General features: G+C 36.5%; 1 protein-coding gene across 1 annotated transcript; it reads right to left on the reverse strand.

Moving 5' to 3' along the window:
* Positions 1–632: 632 nt before the first annotated feature.
* Positions 633–7,488, reverse strand: LOC131051701 (uncharacterized). The gene is made up of 7 exons (XM_059211575.1): positions 6,744–7,488; positions 6,540–6,641; positions 6,097–6,290; positions 5,781–5,958; positions 5,448–5,663; positions 5,294–5,344; positions 633–742 (listed from the first exon to the last, which is right to left on the reverse strand). The coding sequence occupies exons 1-7, from the start codon at positions 7,486–7,488 to the stop codon at positions 633–635; spliced, it is 1,596 nt and encodes a 531-aa protein (XP_059067558.1).
* Positions 7,489–21,705: the final 14,217 nt, after the last annotated feature.

Consider the following 21,705-nt stretch of genomic DNA (forward strand, 5'->3'; position numbering starts at 1 on the left):
AAATTGGATAGAATTGCAAACCAAAACATGATCGGCTAATTTAAGCAGCTTTACAATCCATTAGTGAATCGGCCAATTTGGGAGACCTCTGCAACTTGCACACTTGATCGGCCAAATTAGGTTCCTTTGTACTAAAGCTGTTTGGTGAAAGCATTTCTCATCTTTGCATGAACAAGAACCTTCACTCCCAAATCGGTGATTAAAGTTCCATTTGTAGCAGATGATTGAATTGATCAACTTTGATCACTTGGTTGCATTTTAGATGAATCGACATCTAAGGCTTCATTTTAAAGGATTTGATCCATCAGATTTTGCTTGCCTCAGTCTTTGAAGCCTTGTTTATACAAAACAAAATTTGACAAACACAATGCTTATCTCTTCTTACATCAATTCTTTCATTTCAAAACGGTGGTTTTGCTCTCATCTGCACAAACAAGTAATTTTGATCAGATTTTAATCACTTTCTCAATCCTAGAGAAATCGGTCTTGATGATCTTATTTATTTTGTTCTGATATTTGCTCTTGATTACTGGATTTGTTTCTCAATCTGCATTGAATTAGACTGTTTGATATTTGGGATGAATGATCTATCCTCCTCTTCCTAGCTTTCCATCTTTCCATCAAACATTAAATCAGAACTTGGAAATTCTCATTAATGTCTGATCTTCCCCAAACTTGCTGTTGTTGCTCCATGTCTGATAATGTAATGGAATTCTTTCAAAATCTGCCCCTTTGCTTTTACCTGCAAGACAAACCAGAAGATATCAAACATCATAAACTACATATTATCTTTACCTATCCTTCATCTCTTATGTGTTCTGATCTTATATGATCAAATGATGTTTTTAGTTCTGACAGGTCATTCTCTCGGTCTATTTCATTGTGCCTTGATGCATTGATCAGAACTTTAATTGCTTGGATGATGTTTTGAAAATGAACTGGAATGCCTTCTTTATATGGGCGTTGGATGTCAGGGGCCTTTTTCACTCTAACCTCATTTAAGCTACATGTCTTTATTCAAAGGCCAGCTCCCTATCTTTCTTGGTGCCACACCTTGCATTATGTCTCATCGTGGCTTATGCTGAGGGAATGGTGAGGTGGCTTTCTTTTTAAAAAATTTAAATATACCTTAAAAACTTTTTCCTTCACCTTAGAGTTTGGTGGGGCCCAATCAAGGCTACGGTGGTAAAAGAGGTCAAAGGAAATACTATGCCTTGAAACAAGTTTTTTTAGATCTCCATTTCAGATTTTGTGGGGCCCAGCATGTGTGAGAGGAATGTGAGGGAAGTGATAAGGGAAGCTGCTATGTGGGGAAAGAAGAGGAATGTTATGTTGGGGAAAGGGGGACATAAGGGTGTGGATGATGGAGGTAGGAGATACGTGGGGTAAGGAGGTTTAGGATGTGGGAGGTAAAAGGGGTTGGTGAAAGGAGTAAAGATATATGGGGAGTAAAATGGAACGGGAGGTATAAGGGGATAGGAGGTGATAAGGAAGGGGTTGGGTATAAGGTGCAAGGGGTAGTGAAGGGGTTGACGGTAGGTGAGTGTGAGGTAGACGTAACCTTAGGGAAATAGGGGGAAAGAGTATGAGTTGTGGGCTAGGAAAATGGGGATTGGGGAATGAAGGTAGATGAGGATGGATAAGTGGGTAGGGAGGTTAGGATGGGGTAAAAGGGGGTAATGAAGTTTAGGATATGTTGTACTAAATGGAAGGGTAGTGGTATAGGATGGTTAATAATGAAGGATGGAAGGGTAGTGGATGAGTATGCTCGGATGGGAAGAGGGTTAAGTTGGTGAGGGTATAGGTGAAGGTAGGTGAAGGTGAAAGTGAGGGTGAGGTAGAAGGGTAGGTGATGAAAGGAAATGGAGGGATAAGGGATGTGGAAGGAGATGGAAGTGGTAGTTGTGGAATGAAGGGAGAGAGATGGAAAGAATGGAGGGGTGAAAATGGGCAATGGTGAGGAATGGAGATGGGAGTGATCAGGTTTGGGCACCCACTAGCAGTGCTGGGAGAAACAGGTCGAAGGCTTAGGAGGGCAAAGGAAGTGTTGAACCTCACTTCATTCTTAAGAAAGAGACTTGATCAGCTCTTGAGTGACTACAAACAAAAGGTTAATAGCAAAGATTCGACAACAACCAACAACTAAGCTAAGACAACTATCCTAGAAAGAGAAAAAGTGGGGGTCCCCATTTGCAATGGGGTGATGTGTGAATACGTCACAACAGATATGAAAGAAACTCCACTGCAACTGAACAAGTGTACGCTGCCAAAGGAATGAGAATCGCCTATCTCTAACTTGTGTCAACAATGAACTCGATCTCCTTTCCTCCGGGTGAACTTTTTGTGTGTGCCAACTACTTTTGCGTAACACTTTATAGTCCCTTATTGATAGCAGATATTCATGCCATCATTATTTTGGCAAGACTCTTAAGTTGAGCATTTAAAAAATTAAGAAGCATCCACCTTATGCACCTATGAACCAGTGCTTGGAAAGATACATGGAGGTGAAGATCTTCTTTCCTTAAATTAATGACTCCAAAACTGATTCCAAGAAGATCTATATGACTCTAAACTACAATAGGAAAATCGATCCCACCATGTTCTCCTAAACCTGCTCTGATACCATATCAGAGAACAGAATGAATATAATATTTGTACACACTCTATTCAATACATTCTGCAAATATATAGGTAGAAATGCGGTGAACTTTGTGCCTTAAAAATAGCACTCACGGTTCAACAAATAATAAACAATATCCTAAGTTGTTCTAACAAACAACATACGTTTACAAGAAGACATAAACAAATAAAACAAACTATCTAAGTGGAGTAAATGATGGAACACCCAACATGTATGTCATCCATTCAAGGTAGTAGACACTAGTACTTATTGTGATCTTGTTGATGTCTCAGAGTCCACACATATTCTTCATTTACCTCCTTTTTAGGCAAGCACAAAATTGGTGGGCACAAGGGCTTAAGCTTTCCCTTGTGAACCCCTTCTCTAACAATTTGCTGTTCTGCCTTTTTATTTCTTCATTTTCTATTGGAGAGTTTGTATGCAGCTTGATTACAAAGCCTTGATCCTGTCACCAAATCAATTTGGGGTGTAATACCTTGAGGAAGGTAAACTAGTTGGTAGCTCTACAAGAATTTAATCAAAGTATTCTTCCAACAAGTTTTGCACCTCCGGTGGGGCTTGGTTCCCACTAGTTTCTCTTGCTTCTCTTGGGCATGGTAAATAACAAGTTGCACCCTTGGTTTCTTTGCAGAATATTTTATAACTAATTGATACAATTGAGGAGGCTAACATTTTAGATGTCTTTTTTACTTTCCACGATTTTAAGAGAATTTTCCTTTCTTATGTTGTACCTTGTAAGTATTCTCTATACTGTTAAGGCCTACCTAAAGGCAAATAACAATCATCCATTGGCACCACATCACATAGCACTTCATCTACATAAGGATCAATTTTGAAAGAAACAATGAAAGGAAACAAGGTACATGGAAACACTTTCAACACTAAAATTCAAAGCAGAGTGTTGTGCAAACTTCAATCTTTTAATAATTATAGAAAGAAGAAACACATATAAACATAAAATAAACAATATACCATAACACAAGCGTACATGAGAAAAACCCTCTCGGGAGAAAAAATTCCACACTCCAAAGCAGCCGAATGTATTATTTAATAAACAACACAGTTAGAATATATTCATAGAGCAACCCTTCATAAGAGTATCAGTGCCAACAAGAGATTTGGAGGATTTTTGAAAACTTAATATTATCTTCAAACCTCTCACACAACCTCCATCTCAAGCACCTAATATATAGGACTAAGTTACTAGTTTTGGTATAGGTGCAGGTACAGGTATGAGTATGGGTATAGGTATTAGGTATGACAATACAACACTTTTTCTCCCTTGGGGACGGGTACGACTATGAGTTCGGCTATGTATATATGTTCAAAATTATAAATTATAAAATTTAAAACTAGTAATACTCATAAGTGCCAATATATAGAATATTTAAATGCTTCATTGATAATTTGCAAAATGAAATACCCTTGAATTCATAATTCAATGATTTGCCAAATCAAAATTTCATTACACAATTAAAATTCAAAATAACAATCAATATTTAATAGTCTTCATATATTTCTTCATCAAAAGCTTCAAAGTCAACATTTGGTTCAATTTCATTTGAACTGCTCAATTAGAGTGCCACTTCCACTACTTGCATTACATGCAAAAGTTGCCTCATCTAGATAGACTTTGAGATGCTATACAACTATACAATCTAAATCAGCACCCTCAAGACTTAGATCCCAATTCTTGGTCACACCCTCATTGTATTTAGGTGTGTTATGTGACAAGAGACAAAGGTTGTAGTGTACATAAACCAAATCCTCAACTATTTTTGCACTCAAACGGTTGTGCTTAACCAAGTGGATGAAGGATTATATACTCCAATTATTTCATGGTCCTGCTCACCTGGGGGGAAAAGGCTGGCAGCTGGGATTAAAGGAGAAGCAAGCAGTGACAGGTATGTATGGGGGTAATTTTCTGAGTTAGTATTAAATATAACAGCAGTAATTTATATATATTAAAATAGTATTTGTATATCATTAAACTTCTGTGTACAATCATAATTAAATTAGTGACATCAATATAATATTGGATGGGCAAATAACATACAATTGTTCAAACCAATGAAGCAATAATCGTTTGGGGAATTAATCGGCAAAACAAAAGTATAAGATTTTTTCAAAAAATCGGGAAAAAATCAAATATACAAAAAAACGTAAAAAATTGCAAAAAAACAATCAAAAACTACTTTTTTTTAATATTTTAGGGTATTTCCATAGCATAGAGATATTGTGGCAAATAAAATAGACACTTGAACACATGAATTGCAGGAAATAGATTTTCCTTGTTTATATTCATATCACTGATTACGTTGCACAAAATATACTACACCATAAATAATATCTAGATGGTGATAGATGTCAAAATGTCAATTACAATATAGTTTGTGACTTTGAACAAAGTCAACTTGTAAACTAAGTACAAAGTTCCAAAATAACAAATGTAGGCAATGACATGCTAGAGGGCAGGAGGCCCTGATGATGAAGCTCCTGGGTAAGAGCCTGTCCTAATTCGTTCAACTCATTCAGGACCAAAGTTGGCTTGCCTCATGAGATCAAAATCTTCAGTCTCAAGTGGACGATCAACAACAACATCATCATCAACATCATCATCATCAACAACATCATTAGCAGCAATCAACTCACACTCTGGATATATCTCATTGAGGTCAATTGGCAAGCCTTCCTCAATAGTTCCTGATTTTGCCCATGTAGAAATTAGTGTTTCCCTTACAAGTGAAAAACACAATGAATAGTGAATACAATTTCAAAAATTGCAACTATATATTAATATTCTTACCTTGAGCTTTCCTTATCTTCAAACAGAGGTTGTGATGAACAAATACTAGGTCATTCAGCTGTTGTTGTGATAGGCGGTTGCGTTTCTTGGAATGTATGTGTTCAAACACACTCCAATTACGCTCACAAGCTGATGAGCTGCATGGTTGGCTCAAAATGTGCACTACCATCCACCTTAAATTTGGTATTTCGTCTCCAAAAGAAGCCCACCATGCAGCTGAAAAACACATTATATGGAGATGATATTGTAAGACTAAGAATATCTTATAATCTTAACAAACTTAATGAGCATGTTGGCAAAATAAAGAGATTGTCAAAAGTTTATAGAGTCTACCTGGTTGAATGGTCTTTCTGCTTTGTATAGCAGCCCTAGAAGAGAGAAAGCCCTTGGCATGCTTGTACACTTCCAACTCTATCGTAACCGCATCAAATTTTTCCAAGTCAAGAAACATTTTTTCCATGCACTTGAAGAAGCCTTGTTTGATCTCAACATCAATTTCCATGAAGTTAGTCTTATAGAATAACAAAGGATTGAGCAAGTATCCCGTAGCATGGAGAGGAGTGTGCATTTGTCCATCCCATCTCCTATCAAATATGTGCTACAACGACATATACCTATCCCTGTTATTTTTCAGCTTACTCCTTATCACCTCCTTGGCCCTATCCATGGCCTCATACACATCCCATGGGGGTTTATCCCCATCCACTAGTTTCAAGACTTTTACTAAAGGCTTTGAAAATTCTACAATCTGTTCAATAGATTCCCAAAAGGTGGTAGAATGCATATACTCTGCCACTGCTATGCCATTTGCTTGAGTTGTGAAACCAGACTCCATCCACTCAGCTGAAACAAACATTCGCCTCAAATTACCTTTTTGTTCACATAATGTTTGTAATGCAAGGAAATATGTTGCAAATCTTGTCACTCCTGGTCGAACTAGCTCCTTGCCTCTTGTGAAAGAGCGCATTATAGCCAAAACCCTCGTGTGATTATAAACAAATTTGATAACCTTGTGAGCTTTTTGAAATGCCGCCTTAACCCATTCAATTTTTCCAATGTCCTCTAGGGTTAGATCAAGGCAATGTGCTGCACATGGTGTAAAAAACATGGAAGGGTATTTATCTGTTAGAAGTCTCCCTGCAGCAACACAAGCAGCAACATTGTCTGTGATAAATTGAACCACATTTTGTGGCCCTACATCCGTAACTACCACGCCATACATCTCAAACAATGCATTTGTGGATTTCATCATATTAGATGCATCCACAGATTTCAAAAAAACTGTGCCAATCTCACAAGAGACAAGGAAGTTAATGAGAGTTTGGTTCCTTCTATCTGTCCAATCATCTGACATGATTCTGCAACCAGTTCTAACCCACTGCAATCGATGTTGTTTAACATCTTGAACATCCTCTATTGCATCTTTCAGCATACCAACCCTCAATGATTCATAAGATGGGGCTTGAAACCCAGGACCTACAGCTGCAATAGCATCTACCATGGGTTGCCAATATGGATTTTTGGAAGCATGGAATGCCGTGTGAGAGGAGTACCAATAATTAGCAATTGCCTTCTTTGCTTGTTCAGTGACAATTTTCCTCCATCTTGTACTCTCCAAAGTGTTTTGTGATCCTGGTGTAGTATGAGGTTGGAAGAAAGCATTAGTGTTTCCTCTACCTGTGTTTGGTCCACGTGCTATAGAATTATGTGTCGACCCAGATTCCCTGAAACCCCCATCTTCACCATCCTCACCCAAATCATGCATCCTAGGATTTGTAGAACTTGAACCTAGTTCAACCCCAATTTTTGCCTTTTTGGCCTTATTCTTAGCAATCCCTTCAAGAGATTGCTTTGCCTGATATGAGACATATGCAGGGCATTTTTTGTATATTTCGGTGTTATTTCCTCGTTCTTTTGACAAATGCCATTTGAAACGATAAATTCCACTACTGATCTCATCTTGACACCAATTGCACTTGACCTTCGTGCTACCAGGAATTGCTGTGCAATGTGTCCATGCAAAGTCTTTTTGACGTGGCATTGTGATCAAGAATCAATTCTACAAAAGAATTACACTCAGTTTTTAAATTTTGAGGGATCTAGGGTTGGGTTTGTGTATGTTAACGTTGGACATTCATCATGAAAACTGGACATTTATATTAAAATTTTCATTTTTTTGTATATTAAATGTTAATAACTTTAGAGAAAATGGCATTATGAATCTATGATAGATTGTATATATTAAATGAAAATGACATTTTCATATATTAAAAGCTAAGAATATTTAACAAAAAATGAATTTAATATTACTGTAAATGAAAATGTAAATTCTGATTACAGTTACTATTAAATACAAATTTTACTAATAATTAACACTATTAATATTTAATATGATTGTTAATATTACTGTTAATGAAAATATTTAATATTATTGTTAATATTTACAAACAAAATATTTACTGTTAATTATTAGTAAATTTGTATTTATGCTTATTAAATATTTGTAAAATTATTATTACTAATATTTACTAAGCATATTTACTAATATTTACTAAATTATTATGCTTATTATTATGCTTACTAATTATTATGCTTATTAAATATTTACTATGCTTACTAATATTTACTAAATTATTATGCTTACTAGATATTTATTTTTAATATTTACAAACAAAATTATTTACTATGCTTACTAATATTTACTGTTAATATTTATTATGCTTACTAATATTTACTAAATTATTATTACTAAATTAATATTACTAAATTAATATTTACTAATTGTTATGCTTATTAAATATTTACTGTTAATAATTAATAGTCATAAGACTCATAGCAGTAAATACAAATATGAATTTTTAATATTTATTAACAGTCATAAAATTGCAAAGAAAAAAACGATATTCACAAACAATTTTTTTCTGATTTGATGAATAAATCGATATTAAAAATTGCAAAGAAATGGAGAAGACTAAATACCTGGAATTGCAGCTCCGAGAAAGATGAATTCTCCCATTGCCGCAATATGCAAAGTGCAAACCCTAATCTCGCAATCACCCACTGCCGTGAATTCTCCCACTACTGCGATATGCAAACCCTAATCTCGTAGTCACCCACTGTCGTGAATTCTCCCATTGCCGCGATATGCAAACCCTATCGCGTCGCGCAGATAAAAAGCAATTTTTTTTCTCATTTCGCGCCCTTTTTTGGCGACATTGGGGTTTTTCGCGGGCTCTTGATTTTATGCCGATTAATCGCGTGATTACTCCACGATTTAATCGAGTAAAAATCGTTGAAAAAAGTCAAAGATTAATACTTGCGATTTTCAGGAATTAATCGCCACTTTTGCCGATCCCCGATTAATCGGGTATAATCGCGTTTTTTTGGCAATCACTGCTTCTATGGTTCAAACAGTCTTAAGGCTACATTACTGTTAGACACTATGCATATTTATATTTGTTAATAAATCCGGAAATGAATTAGAAAATCAAATTCAGTCTGCACAAATTGTTATAAATTTATAATAATATGAACTCATACAATGCTAATAATATAAGGATTAGTGCAATGATTGACAAATAATGATTAATGCTGATATAAAGCAGAACTAACAAAAAGCATTGATACCAATCTAATATAAATCAGGGAGAACTGCTGATAAGGGTACCCTGTTAATATAATATAATTCCAGGAAAACTGCTGATAAGGGCACCCTGTAAATATAATTCAGGGAGAACAGCTGATAAGGGCACCTTGTAAATATAAATTAGGGAGAACTGCTATAAGGCACCCTACATAATAACATTGGTAGGGGAACTGCTGTATAGGGCACCCTACAAGACTACATTGGTAGGGGGAACTCCTGTCTAGGGCACCCTACATGGTTATATTGGTAGGGGAACTTTTGTATGGGGCACCCTACAAGACTTCATTGGTAGGGGAACTGCTGTATAGGGCACCCCACAAGACTACATTGGTAGGGGAAACTGCTGTCTAGGGCACCCTACATGGTTATATTAGAAGGGGGAACTGCTGCTTAAGACACCCTACATGATTATATTGGTAGGGGGAGCTGCTGCTTAAGGCACCCTACATGATAATATTGAGTAGGGGGAACTGTTGAACAAGACACCTTACATGATTATTTTCTCCACTATTATAATTTATGTTTCTGTTTCTGATATTGCTACATGATTCTTTGTTTATGTTATAGTTGCTTATATAATCATTCCCTAGTGTAAATTGTAGTACTTTCTAACTCTATTTTGCAGGTTTGACTATAGCAGAAGTTGAGGTACTTTCTCTTAATCCCTACATTGAGTTCTAAAACATCATAACTAGGATATTTTATTGAGGAACGTGTTTGATGTGTATTCGTTGCCTTATGCCTGACATATGTACTTCATGCCTTATGTGCATTTATGATTCATGACTTGCAGCTATTCAATGAGCATTCGTTTCATATTCCCAAAAATTTATATGTATGCCTTGAATGAATGGTCATATATTTGTATGTATGCTTCATGTCCTATATGCCTTATGTGTATTCATATGGGTGTTTCACACCTCATGAGTATTCATATGTATGATTATGTCGTAGGTGTTTTCATGTGTATGACTCAGGCCATATGTATATTCAAGCCTTGCAATGTATATGTTTCATGTTCTACGTGTGTATGGATGCTTACGTATATGCCTAATGCTTTGCTCATTTTTATGTGCCTCACTTCTCTAATGTATACATCATGTGTGTTCATGTGAATGCTTCTTGCCTTAAGTATATTCATGCGTAGCCTCTATGTCCTATGTGTATACTTTATGTTTTACGTGTGTACTTATTGCCTTAAGTGTATACTTCATGCTTTAAGCGTATTCATGTGCTTTATGTATATTTCTCAAGTGTATACTCATGGTTTGCAGATATCTATTTGTTTACTATATGCTTGATGTATCTTCAACCTGATTGCTCCATCGTATACATGTATGTCTTAATGATTATGAGATTATTTTATGCTGTCATGTTTTCGGCATGATTACATCTTGCACCTTCCTAATGTATGCTTCATGTACTCTTTACTACTTGTATTCATGTGATTACTTCATGTCTGATATGCTTTCAGCATGTATGCCTTGTGTCTTTATGTGTGCCCCATAACGGATGTGTCTTCAGCTTGTTCACTCCATGAGTACTTTTCTTATATATGCTTCAAATGTACCTTAGGTGCATTTGTGTATTGCTTCAGGCCTTACATATTTTTTTTTTAAGAAAAGTGCATATTTCATGCCCTAGTGTGTTTTACTTTGTGGTTTACGTGAATGCTCCATGCCTTATGTACATTACTTCATGTTTACATGAGTGTTATTTCATACTTCGTGTATATACTTTAGGACTTTTGTGCTACATGTTTGATATGTATTTAAGTGAATTGCTTCATGCTTTAAGTGTATCCTTGTGTATGATTCATGTGTATTTCCGTGTATGATTAATACATGTATTGTGTATATACGTCACGTATGCTTCATATATACATATGTATACCTCGTGTTTTATTGGGAGATGACTCAGAGAAAATTGTCAATTGCTTGAGGACAAGCAATTTCGGGAAGGGCGGACTGTCATGTCCCCTCCTTGATTGTTATATATAACCTAAAAGAAGCAATTTTATTTAATATAATATTTATCAATGAATGATTATTTGAAATTATTAAATATTTATTTTTTAAATAATAATATTCTTAAAATATTTAAATTAATATTATATTACAAATATGACTACAAACCAACTTCGATGCCTCATGATAATGGATTTGATGTCCAATAAGGATGAACGGTAACATCTTTTGGATGTTTGGGAGACATGTTTCTTCACTTAAACAGATCGGTTAATGTACTCAAATCGCACTTCCTCAGCCACTTAATATTGGCCTCAATATTTGTTTGACTTCCTTTGATTCGTATTCCTGGATTAATCACCTTTGAGACTTTATTACTTTAATAATCCTCCATCACAGATTTAGGGAGGGGATCGTGTAATTTTGCTTAATAAGCGGTATCTTACAATAAGCTCCATTAATCATATTGACTTATGATCTAGTGTTTATTAATTATATCGAGACCTTTCTTCCTTCTGGAATGTTTGAAATTAATATCCCATATCCATCGTATTACATTGCTGTCTTTGCTAATAACATTACTCCTCAACCGCTGATTGGGGGATAGTCGATATCATCATTCACAAATAGTCTATGGTTCTTGTATAGTATTGCCGCTCTACCCTTAGGAAGTGTTCGACGTATACATTGGAGACTTTACAATTCGATGGTTGTATCATCTCTATTATTCTCCTTTGACCAGGTTATGACTATCGATTAGTTTGCTTAAGTAAATTCGCTGCCTCTATGATTAATCATTGATACTTAACATTAGTCGATGCTTTATCCAAAACATACCCAGTCGCTGTTGATTATTGATGATTATCAGTCTTAATTACTTCCCCCTTGTATGTGCAATATACGGTCTATTATTATAGCTTAGGAATACAACAATTAGTGAGAAGAAGACTAATCTGTATTCATGAAGTAATTAACCGATTCTATGCTATGTGGTGCAATTAACATATAATGAAAAAAGGCGATCATGAATAGACATTGGATATGTCTTTGGGACGCAACCTATCATTCCGTTTGCAAGATATAAGTAGGCAATTAATCCCCCTCAATCGGGGATCATTCAGAAACCTTTTCTCTTATTCATACCCTTCATTAGATCTGTTCAAAAAGCAACAGCACCTTGGCATAATACAGTTGCATTCATATAAGGTAATACATACTATCAAGATAATCTTAGTCTTATCTATGTATATAGGCTTAATCACCTAGCAAATATCCAATTGTCATATCAAAGTTAGCAGTGATATTCTCATCAAATATATGATATAACATCCATACGTGGTATCATAGATTGTCATTCTTAGTGCTAAGTAAGTCTTTGAGGAAAGAAGTCTCTTGCCATTGATTTTGCAAATTAATTGTTCCTATTTCGTAAGTGTTAAATTAAGGGTACATAATTTGCATATGATATTTAATAGTTAATTTTATAAATACAAAACATAAACTATAAAACTTATTTTTATAAAATATAATATATGGCATAATAGCGGTGAATGGAAAACAAGAAAAATAAAAAATAAAAGATACATACTTAAGAGAGAATTTCAATTGTAAGAGGCTACAAGTAAATAGAGCCTTTATCATGTACGTACCACCAATCATGAGCATATCTCCTCTATTTGTCTTGAAGAGCAAAAACGTCACGAGTCCTTGAAGATATGAAGTGGCCAAACTCACTTAAGACAATGCTTCGGATATCTTCATCTCAAAGTATCCTTCTAAATGTAGCCTTATAGCTAGTAGTAACTTCTTCATCCCTATATGGTGGCACCCTCTTGGGCAAGGAAAGTATCTCTTTGTTGTAATACTCTGGTGACAAAGCAAATGCTAAGAAGATGTAAGGGGGTGGCCATCTTGCTCCAATGGTAATGATGATCTTTTGCACACTTTTGAATTTTTTTTTGGTAGGGTAATGTTCATTGGGTTCTATTATATTTTTTAATTTTCTCAACCATGGAGTCCATCCCATCATAAATTTCACCCAAACGAGGGCGATCTATATCAGCATACATAATCATGTTGATGATGGGCACAATGAAACTCAAAACATATTCTGCACGAGCCCAACATTCATCATCTAGGATCAATACTTTTACCTTTTGTGCTCTTTTTGTGCTTGATTGTCTCCGTACACTCCAAAGGCTATTGATGACCATAGAACTCGATGCCTCTTGCACCTTCACAAATCATCTTAAGATTATTGTGTGAGATGCAAATTGAGCCTTATCCTCTATGTAGATTTTTTTGCCCATTCAATTTGTGTCCGAATGTTTTGCAATTTCAAATTGGAGTGAGTGGACTGCACATGGTCTCAAGAAGTGTGAACATTAATACCCTTCACTATATAACCAACTGCCCTACAATTTTTAGCATTGTTTGTTATGACTTGGACTAGGGCCAACACTTTCAATGGATTCCATGAGGATATTGGCAATGAAAGTTGCATCTTTCACTTGCCCCTCACAATACATTGCCTTCAAAACCATTGCTCATTTAGGGGACATTGCTATAACATTGATCAATGGTCTATAATTTCAATCTTTCCATCCATAAGAAATGGACACACTTGTTTTAGGCCATGTATCCTAGATTGCTCTCAATGATGCCTCTACTAAAGCTTTCTCCTTCTCCAATAAGGTGGTTCACACCTTTTCATACCTAGGACTAATACGATCAAAAGGTTAATTGGAAAGGGCTATCACCATATCCCACCAATGTGGTAATCTAATGAGATTGAAAGGAAGCCCATTGCCATAAATGCCATGAGTAATTCTCTGATCTGCAATCTTGCTTGCTTCTTTCTTTAAGGGTTTTCCCAATGGGCCTCTTTTCCGTGAAGCTGAAACATTGTCTTCTCCAAAAGATGGCATTGGCACGAAAGGATGTGAACTAGTTGGTTGTAATAAGACACTAGGAGGTTTGTGCAATCCTTTTTTGGCAAGAGGATGTGCTCTTTCCTTTGATCTAATACTTATCATGTTGACATTCTCTTGTTCTTTAATATAAGCCAATATTTGATGCTTCGGCACAAGACAAACTTTTATTCCATGTAAAGGAATAATACAGAAGTGAGCTTTCACTTGAGAGTATGAGCTCTTATTTTCTTTTGCAGATTGGCTACAATGCCAAAGATAATTCCCACCACCAGAAAGTTGTTTAATCATTGTCATATGTCACCAAAGAGGTGACAATAAATCAAATTTATATGAACTCTCTGCATTTTTTTTAACTGAACTAGAATTGCCAGCCATTCTCTATGAACCTAAAACAAAAAAACATTACAAAGTAACAATCCTTAAGAAAAAGGGCATTATAACCCCTTATTATGAATTTAAAAAAAAAAAAAAAAAAACTTACCAAAAAAACTTGAAAATTTTTCAAAAAAATAATTCAAAACCTGAAAAAAAGAGACCTTTAATGGTTAAATCTTCTTTGTGCAGCTATTTCTCCCTTATTGGTGTATATTTAACTCTCTAGTAGCCCTCACCTTCAGAAAAATGAACCAACCTTTAAAACCCAACAATTGTAGCTTGGAGGAAGAAAATGCAGTTTTGGTCTCTTGTGTTTGTCAAATGAGTTGAAAAACATGTTATGCCCTCACTTTAGGGTGATCAAATGCTTTTATAAGTATTTAAAAAAAAAGCTTTTAAAAATGTTTTTTGGGACCTAGGCACCGTAGGTTGCCTTTGATTTAGTCAGGTATGTTCTGGGTACATCTAGGATACTGTTCGAGCACCTCAAGCAATCCCTTGGGTGTACCCAATGGCTTACCATACTAGATTAGAACCCGTTTCAAATCCATATGGGGATCGAAGCTTAATCTGCAGTACCAAATAACATAGATATAGAAAGGACAATACATGAAACCATCAAATGGTAATTAGAAAACCATGAGCTAAACCAACCAAAAAGCTGTATTCAAATCCCAAATCTCAACATGAGTCCACAAGCCTAAAACAAAAATTTCTTTCCACTTGTCATAACTTCGCCTTAATGCACCCACCAAATTGGATGTTCTATTTCGTTCCATTATCTCCAACCAAAGATGCCTTATAATGTGTCAACATGTCTCACAAGTTGCTCAAGTGTAACTCCCCCTCACAACTCTTTTATGTTCAACACATTTTAACATTTTCTATGCAAACTTCCAGATGCCATAACTTCTGATTTGGGAGACTAATTGGGCCCCTTTTTTAAAATTGAAAAGCTCAAAGGACCTATGCTATAGGCATGTCCCTCGGTAGTGTTGAATAACCTGGAATATATATTTTAGCCAAAAACCAGCTATAAAGCTCAAAAATTGAGTTTTTTGTTTTATAACCTGAAAATAACGCTTTTTATAATTTTATCAATAGGAGCAAGGTTAAGACACTTTTCCTATCGAACAATATGAGATTTATCCACAAGTATATTATGATCCTTCTTCAACTAGGAAATCTCTTAATGGCTAGATTTTGGAATGGAAGCAATGTGCAATTTGTTAACCATTTTTGTACTCACTAGATTGTTGGTAGATCCACCATTTTGTTTAGAAGATGCTCTTCCTCTTTGAGTTAGCTTTCAGGTTTTCTTTGTTCCTATATATCAAGGTTCTTCATAGCATCAACTTCTCTCATTTCTCTACAACTTTTTCTAGAAGTCCTTTTTCCTACGCTACCATCCCTCTTTGGGGGTTTTGAGGGTAGCCTATGGCCTTATGGGCCTCATTACAAATGAAACATCTCAAGGGCTTCCAATCTTTAAAAGATTGTTGTCCTTCTCCCCTACTTACAAAGCCTCTCCTTCCTAGAAAATTTGGCATCGCATTTCCCTCTAACTCTTCTTTGGTAAGTTTGGAGGAATTTCCTCTTCCTCTATTATGGTTGCCACCCCTCTTGCAAATTTACTATCTTGGTTTAGCTTTTTTCCTACCTGTAAGACATATTCATAAGCCTTGTCCATAGTAGGTACTTTTACAGTTTTATAGAGGCAAACTCATCTTGAAGTCAAAAATTTAGTCCATTCACATACCAGGCTGCTGCTTGCTCTTCATTCTCCTAAATATATGTCCAAACTTCAAGCCTCATATATTGTTCAGTATAAGCTTGAACTGACCGACCTCTTTGTTTTAAGTTATGAAATTCGTTAAATAATTTTTGCTGTTAATAAGAAGGCAATAATATAGCTCTTAGGTGTATTACTATCTTAGGCCATAGTCTGATTTTTTTCCTTTCCTTGTCTTCTTGTCAAACTTTTTACATTCTCCCACCATAAAGCTGCACGCAACTTCAATTTGGATGCTGCGATTTCGGCATTTCTAGGGTTATAGTGGTCAATGCCTTCCATCTTGAAATACTTCTCCAACTGCTAGATTCAATCAAGGAATAAGTTGGGGTTGAGTTCACCTTGAAAGTCTCATATATCAATTTTTAGCTTGGAGCCTTGTTTAATCGCAGCTTCAATGAGCCTCTCCATAGGGTCTACTGCCTTAGCAGTATTTCCTAGGTTCTCTCAATCCTCTGCGAATTCAACCAGATATGTTTTGGCCTCAATGACGTATAATTTTGTAGCTCATTCATCAATGTTCCTTTGAGGGCTGACATTCCTCCTATTCTTTATTCCCTGATTCATGAGGACTCCCCTGTAGGCCATTGTAGACTGCTCTGAAAAGTGATGTAGACAATCTCTGTTGCTGCAAGGTAACTTGGCTCTAACTGACAATGGATCGGAATAGAACAACAAAAAATATAACATAGCATCTTATTCAAACTCTCCAAGTATTCACATCAAAACTATTAACTCACTATAGATCAGTGTTCCACGGAAACGCGTTTCCCCCTCCCAGGCCCAAGTCCCCCCGTCCTCGAAAATTTTTCCCTTTGTCCCCCCGCCCGTGAAGCCCGTCCCCGCGTCCCCCCGTCTCCCCGTCCCCAACGGCCGTGGAACACTGCTATAGATACAAATTTTTTTTACAGTGTATAGCAAGATAGCAACTGGGAAATCATCCTTTTATTCCTTCACTTTAGCAAAATAGCAAATTCCTCAATTTTTGATTGCTGGCAAGCTCAAACCAGAAAACTCCTATCGTAAACAAAAACTGATTATCTAAATAAGGAAAAAGCCCCCAAAAGGACCACAACTGCCACTAATGGCGGTTACAACCCAAAATTGAAAACCAATTAAAACAAAAATAAACTGTTGGGTAATGGGTAATGTTGACGTGTTTTTTAGGACTACGCTTAACACAGAATAAAGTTTCCAACGGTCACTTCACTCTTTCTTGTTTAAAATTAGACTGTATGCTAAGATTGCAAAGAAAGATCAAATGTCTAATCTCAAGGTTCCTTTTGTGCGTGGACGTGACTCAGTTAGTTGATGGGTTTGTTGTTAACCCAAGGGGCCTTATGTATGCTCACAAAAGATTTTAACCAACTTGCAGATTCAAGGATTTCGATGCGAATGATTTGCAATGAAAGCTCTATTTTTGAATTTTTTGGATTTGGAATAAGCAGAAAAGTAAATGAGTGAAGGGTTTAGAAAACTAAGCTAAGACTAATCTAATCCTAAGAACAAGGAGACGGGATTACTTATGCAAAATCCAATCACGCTTCGCTTCACCAGCAAAGCACAAAACTACACCAAGGCGGTGCAATCTTCAGAGGGTGTGTTAAGGATTTTCAAATCACCAATGGAAACCATCAAATCACCAATGGAAACCACTGATAATCAAAGTTAAACATACAAATATAATGGAGGCTCAGGCTAACTTTGCACAATATGCAACAATCAGCTGCACACCAAAAGTATGAGCATGGACTTTGCAACAAGCAACCCTATCAAATCCAATTCATCTAACAACATGAAAGCAAATCTAATCAATACGAAGAGAGTGAGACCATGCGAGCTTCAAAACAACACATGAACACACCAACAATTGAACAATGTATTAAGTGTTTGCTTCAAAAACTCTTAGCAACAATCTCTGACAACAATCTCTTCTCCCTTTACAAATGAGGGGGGTCACCCCTTTATATAGGCTTCTGGCCTTGGCTACATGCAAACCCTAATTAGGGTTTTCCCTAAAAGATTCTCCACTCAAGCTGCAACAAGGTGGGAATCAGCATTTAATACCCATTTAGCCCATATACAATTAATTCAAGTAAACCCAAAAATGACATCCATTCGTGCATTAAATGCACCCCATTACATCAAACTTGCCCAAAATACAACAAATATTCCCATGCAAGAAATAAATGCCTATCATTCTCCATGCGATGGCTACATGCGTAGAGAATCTGTCATAAAACCATTAATAAGATGACTACATGCATGGAGAATCTGTCATAAAACCATTAATAAGACGACTGCATGCAAAAAGATTCTTCATGCATTCAACATGCATTGACCGGGCCGCCACTTAGTCAGAATATCCCAGTAGAAAATGCGCCACCACTACTCAGTCAAAAGATTCGCGTCCAGGAATGGACGACCATTATCCCGCTCATTAATTGCGCACGCAATGAATTTACCGATGACGGCTTCCAGCTCCCCGATGGAGACACTTGGCACACTTTCAATATCAAACTCCATCAAAGTAATTTCCTCCTCTTTCTTGGAAAAGAAGCTTGTTGGCAATTGATACTCATCGGATTCATTTTGTTGTCATTGATGGCAACAAGATTAGATGGAAGTCATATACTGGCAGACACCGGCTTTGGAGCATTCAGGATTACACCGGCACCGACACCGACACCAACATCAATACTTGAAGGAAGTCAACATCAAGAAAGATTTATTTAATAAATCATTTTGTAATTATTGTCGAGGCCGACATTGAATATCTTTTGTAAAGCCAACATAAGGCATATTGTTTGTAATGGGTATATAGGTCAGTCTGCTAGGTCATTTTGAATAGGACACAAAATATGATATGACATAGGATGCGATACAGGAGAATATAGCAGAACTGCATAATGCGAAGTATATGTATGTAGATCATTTGTATGTGAATGTTATATCATGCAATGATCTGTTGATAGGTTGAAAAGCATTTTTGGAGGAGGAGATATCGGTAGTAGTGTTCAGGGTTTATGAACCGGTACAAAGCAGAGCTAGAACTGGAACTCTATTTGGCATAGCAGATGCATTTTTGAGTTCAATTTTATTGTTTTACTTCAGCAGAAACTTGTAGTTAGTGAGACTCTTTAGTGATGAGCAGTATGCTCTAGGCAGTGTGCCTTCTTGCATGTGCAGGCCCCCATTATATGTAATGTCCTTTCATATGGCCAGTGAATTGATATTGTGGGTCACAAATCCCACCGTGGTTTTTCCTCTTTGAGGTTTTCCACGTACAAATTCTGTGTGTTATGGTGTTCATTTATGTGGATGGTTTATTTACTTCATGTTATATGTTTATTTGTTTACCGGTTTATATGTGTATGGTATAAAAGGGTAAAATCTTGTGTTATTGGCAGAACACTGATTCACGCCCCCCCTCTCAGTGTTCTTGGATCCCAACAATTGGTATCAGAGCTTGGTACCTCAGAAGAAGTTTAACAGCTTGAGGAAGATCGTGAAACCGGAATCTTTGAACATGGCTATGGAGAAGGAACTTGAGATGGCTCTTGAGGATTATGATGCTGAAACAATAAAGAACTTGAAATTGCAAGATGAATTGAATTCAGCCAATGAGTTCATTCTTATCCTGCAAGAAAGGTTATCATCAACTCAAGCCAAGAGAAAAGAACTTTTGCAAAACTCGGATGATGAGGAGAAGAATGCACTTAAGGAACAATGTTAGAAACTAAGTCAAGCAAACATGCTCATGAAGAATGAAATGCAAGATCTGACTATGAGGTTATCAAAAGATTTTGAGGACAAAAAGAAGAAGGAAGATAATCTTGTTATATCTCTGAAGAACAAATTTGATGAATGTGGCAGATTGACTCATGAGAATAATCTATTGAGAACTGATTTGGCACACTCCCAGAACAATGAACAAGAACTTGAAAGACAAATAACTACTCTGAGAGATGAGTTGACTACTGCAAGTGAGTATAAAGAAAAATTCAGGATTAGTGCTGCACAGTTGGATGACTTATTGAAAAGACAAAGGCAGATTGATGATTCTAGAGGACTTGGATTTGTACAAGGTGAAAGCTCTGGTACTGCAAATGAAGATCAGACAACCGATATGCAGAACTCATCAGAACAGAGGAAACCGGTAAGGCAATCTAATGTTTATAAATTCAATGGTAGATGTTTTGTTTGCAATAAATTTGGGCATATGGCTAAACAATGTAGAAATAAAGCAAATCAAAACTACAATTTTGTTCTCGGTCAATACACAAATTGCAAGAAATATGGTCATAGATCAGAAGATTGCAGAATGAATGTTAAATGTCATGCATGTGGAAAGTTTGGACATTTTGCTAATCACTATAGGTCAAGGAATGACACCGGATTTGTCAAAGCAATTCAAAAGAACAATGTTACATGTTATGCATGCAACAAAATAGGTCATATTGCTAAATACTGCAGAAGCAAGACTCAATCGATTAGCAATGATAAAGATAATGAGAAAGGAAAGCAGAAGGTAGATGAAATACAACAAGATCACACCAAGAGATGGGTTAGAAAATCTGAAGAACCAAGTGGAGATGGATCTACACTGGTAACTCCACCGGTAGAACAGGGTATTCCTCCATCGGCAGGAAATTCCACCGGTAACTGAGGCATAAGCCTTAGGGGTTGGCAAAGTCATTGCAAAATCTAGCATATTACCTCGGAGGAGATCTAAGGAGATCTGGAAGAGATTTGGAGAGTTGTGTTCATCATAGATAAATGTTCACCCGACACAAGACTGTGAAACCGACACCTAGTAGGGTTGTTCGCGAAGCATTTATTACAGAGAAAGATTAGGGTTTTATTCACTGATAAAAAGGGTAAGTGAATTCATTTTCACTCACCGAGCATTCAAGCATTCAGAGCAAAGAAAAGGCGAATTAAGAGCGTGCAAAAGCATTGTGAAAGGATTTCGAGCAGTTATCTGAGAAGCACTGAATCTTCCACTGACGCTCACTTTTAGGTATTCTTCGAAAATGGCATCTGGATCTTCAGCTCCTACTTTCATTGCAAATCCCACCATTGTCGAAGTCAAGGATAGGTTAAGGCCCATATTCAAGGAGGTTCCCCTGATTGCTAAGAAAGAAGACTCTGCGGGAGCATTTTCTAGGGTTCCTAATGACGTGATGTATGTTGAAGACGTGAGGTCATACATTCACTGCACCTTGGAGGATCTAGGCACAAAGGACATCAAAAGCATGTATCAATCCGTGATACTAGGAGACTCCGGAACCATCAAACCGGAATACAAAGCAATTGAGGATCTAGGGTTAACCGGTTTTTTGTACATACCGCAATTCAAGGATGAAGTCATCAGATATGTTTTGAGTAGGGTTCACAACGAATTTATCTGGCTGGATCAGCCTTACATGATCACCAAGGAGGCTATTCAAGCAGTCACCGACTTACCCAAAGTCGGACAAGAACCTGACAAGAAAATTTCCAACACAGAGGTCGAGAAACTCACCGGTGCAACTCCTGATAG

This window comes from Cryptomeria japonica, chromosome 9, assembly GCF_030272615.1.
Source record: "Cryptomeria japonica chromosome 9, Sugi_1.0, whole genome shotgun sequence".
Classification (NCBI taxonomy): Eukaryota; Viridiplantae; Streptophyta; class Pinopsida; order Cupressales; family Cupressaceae; genus Cryptomeria; species Cryptomeria japonica.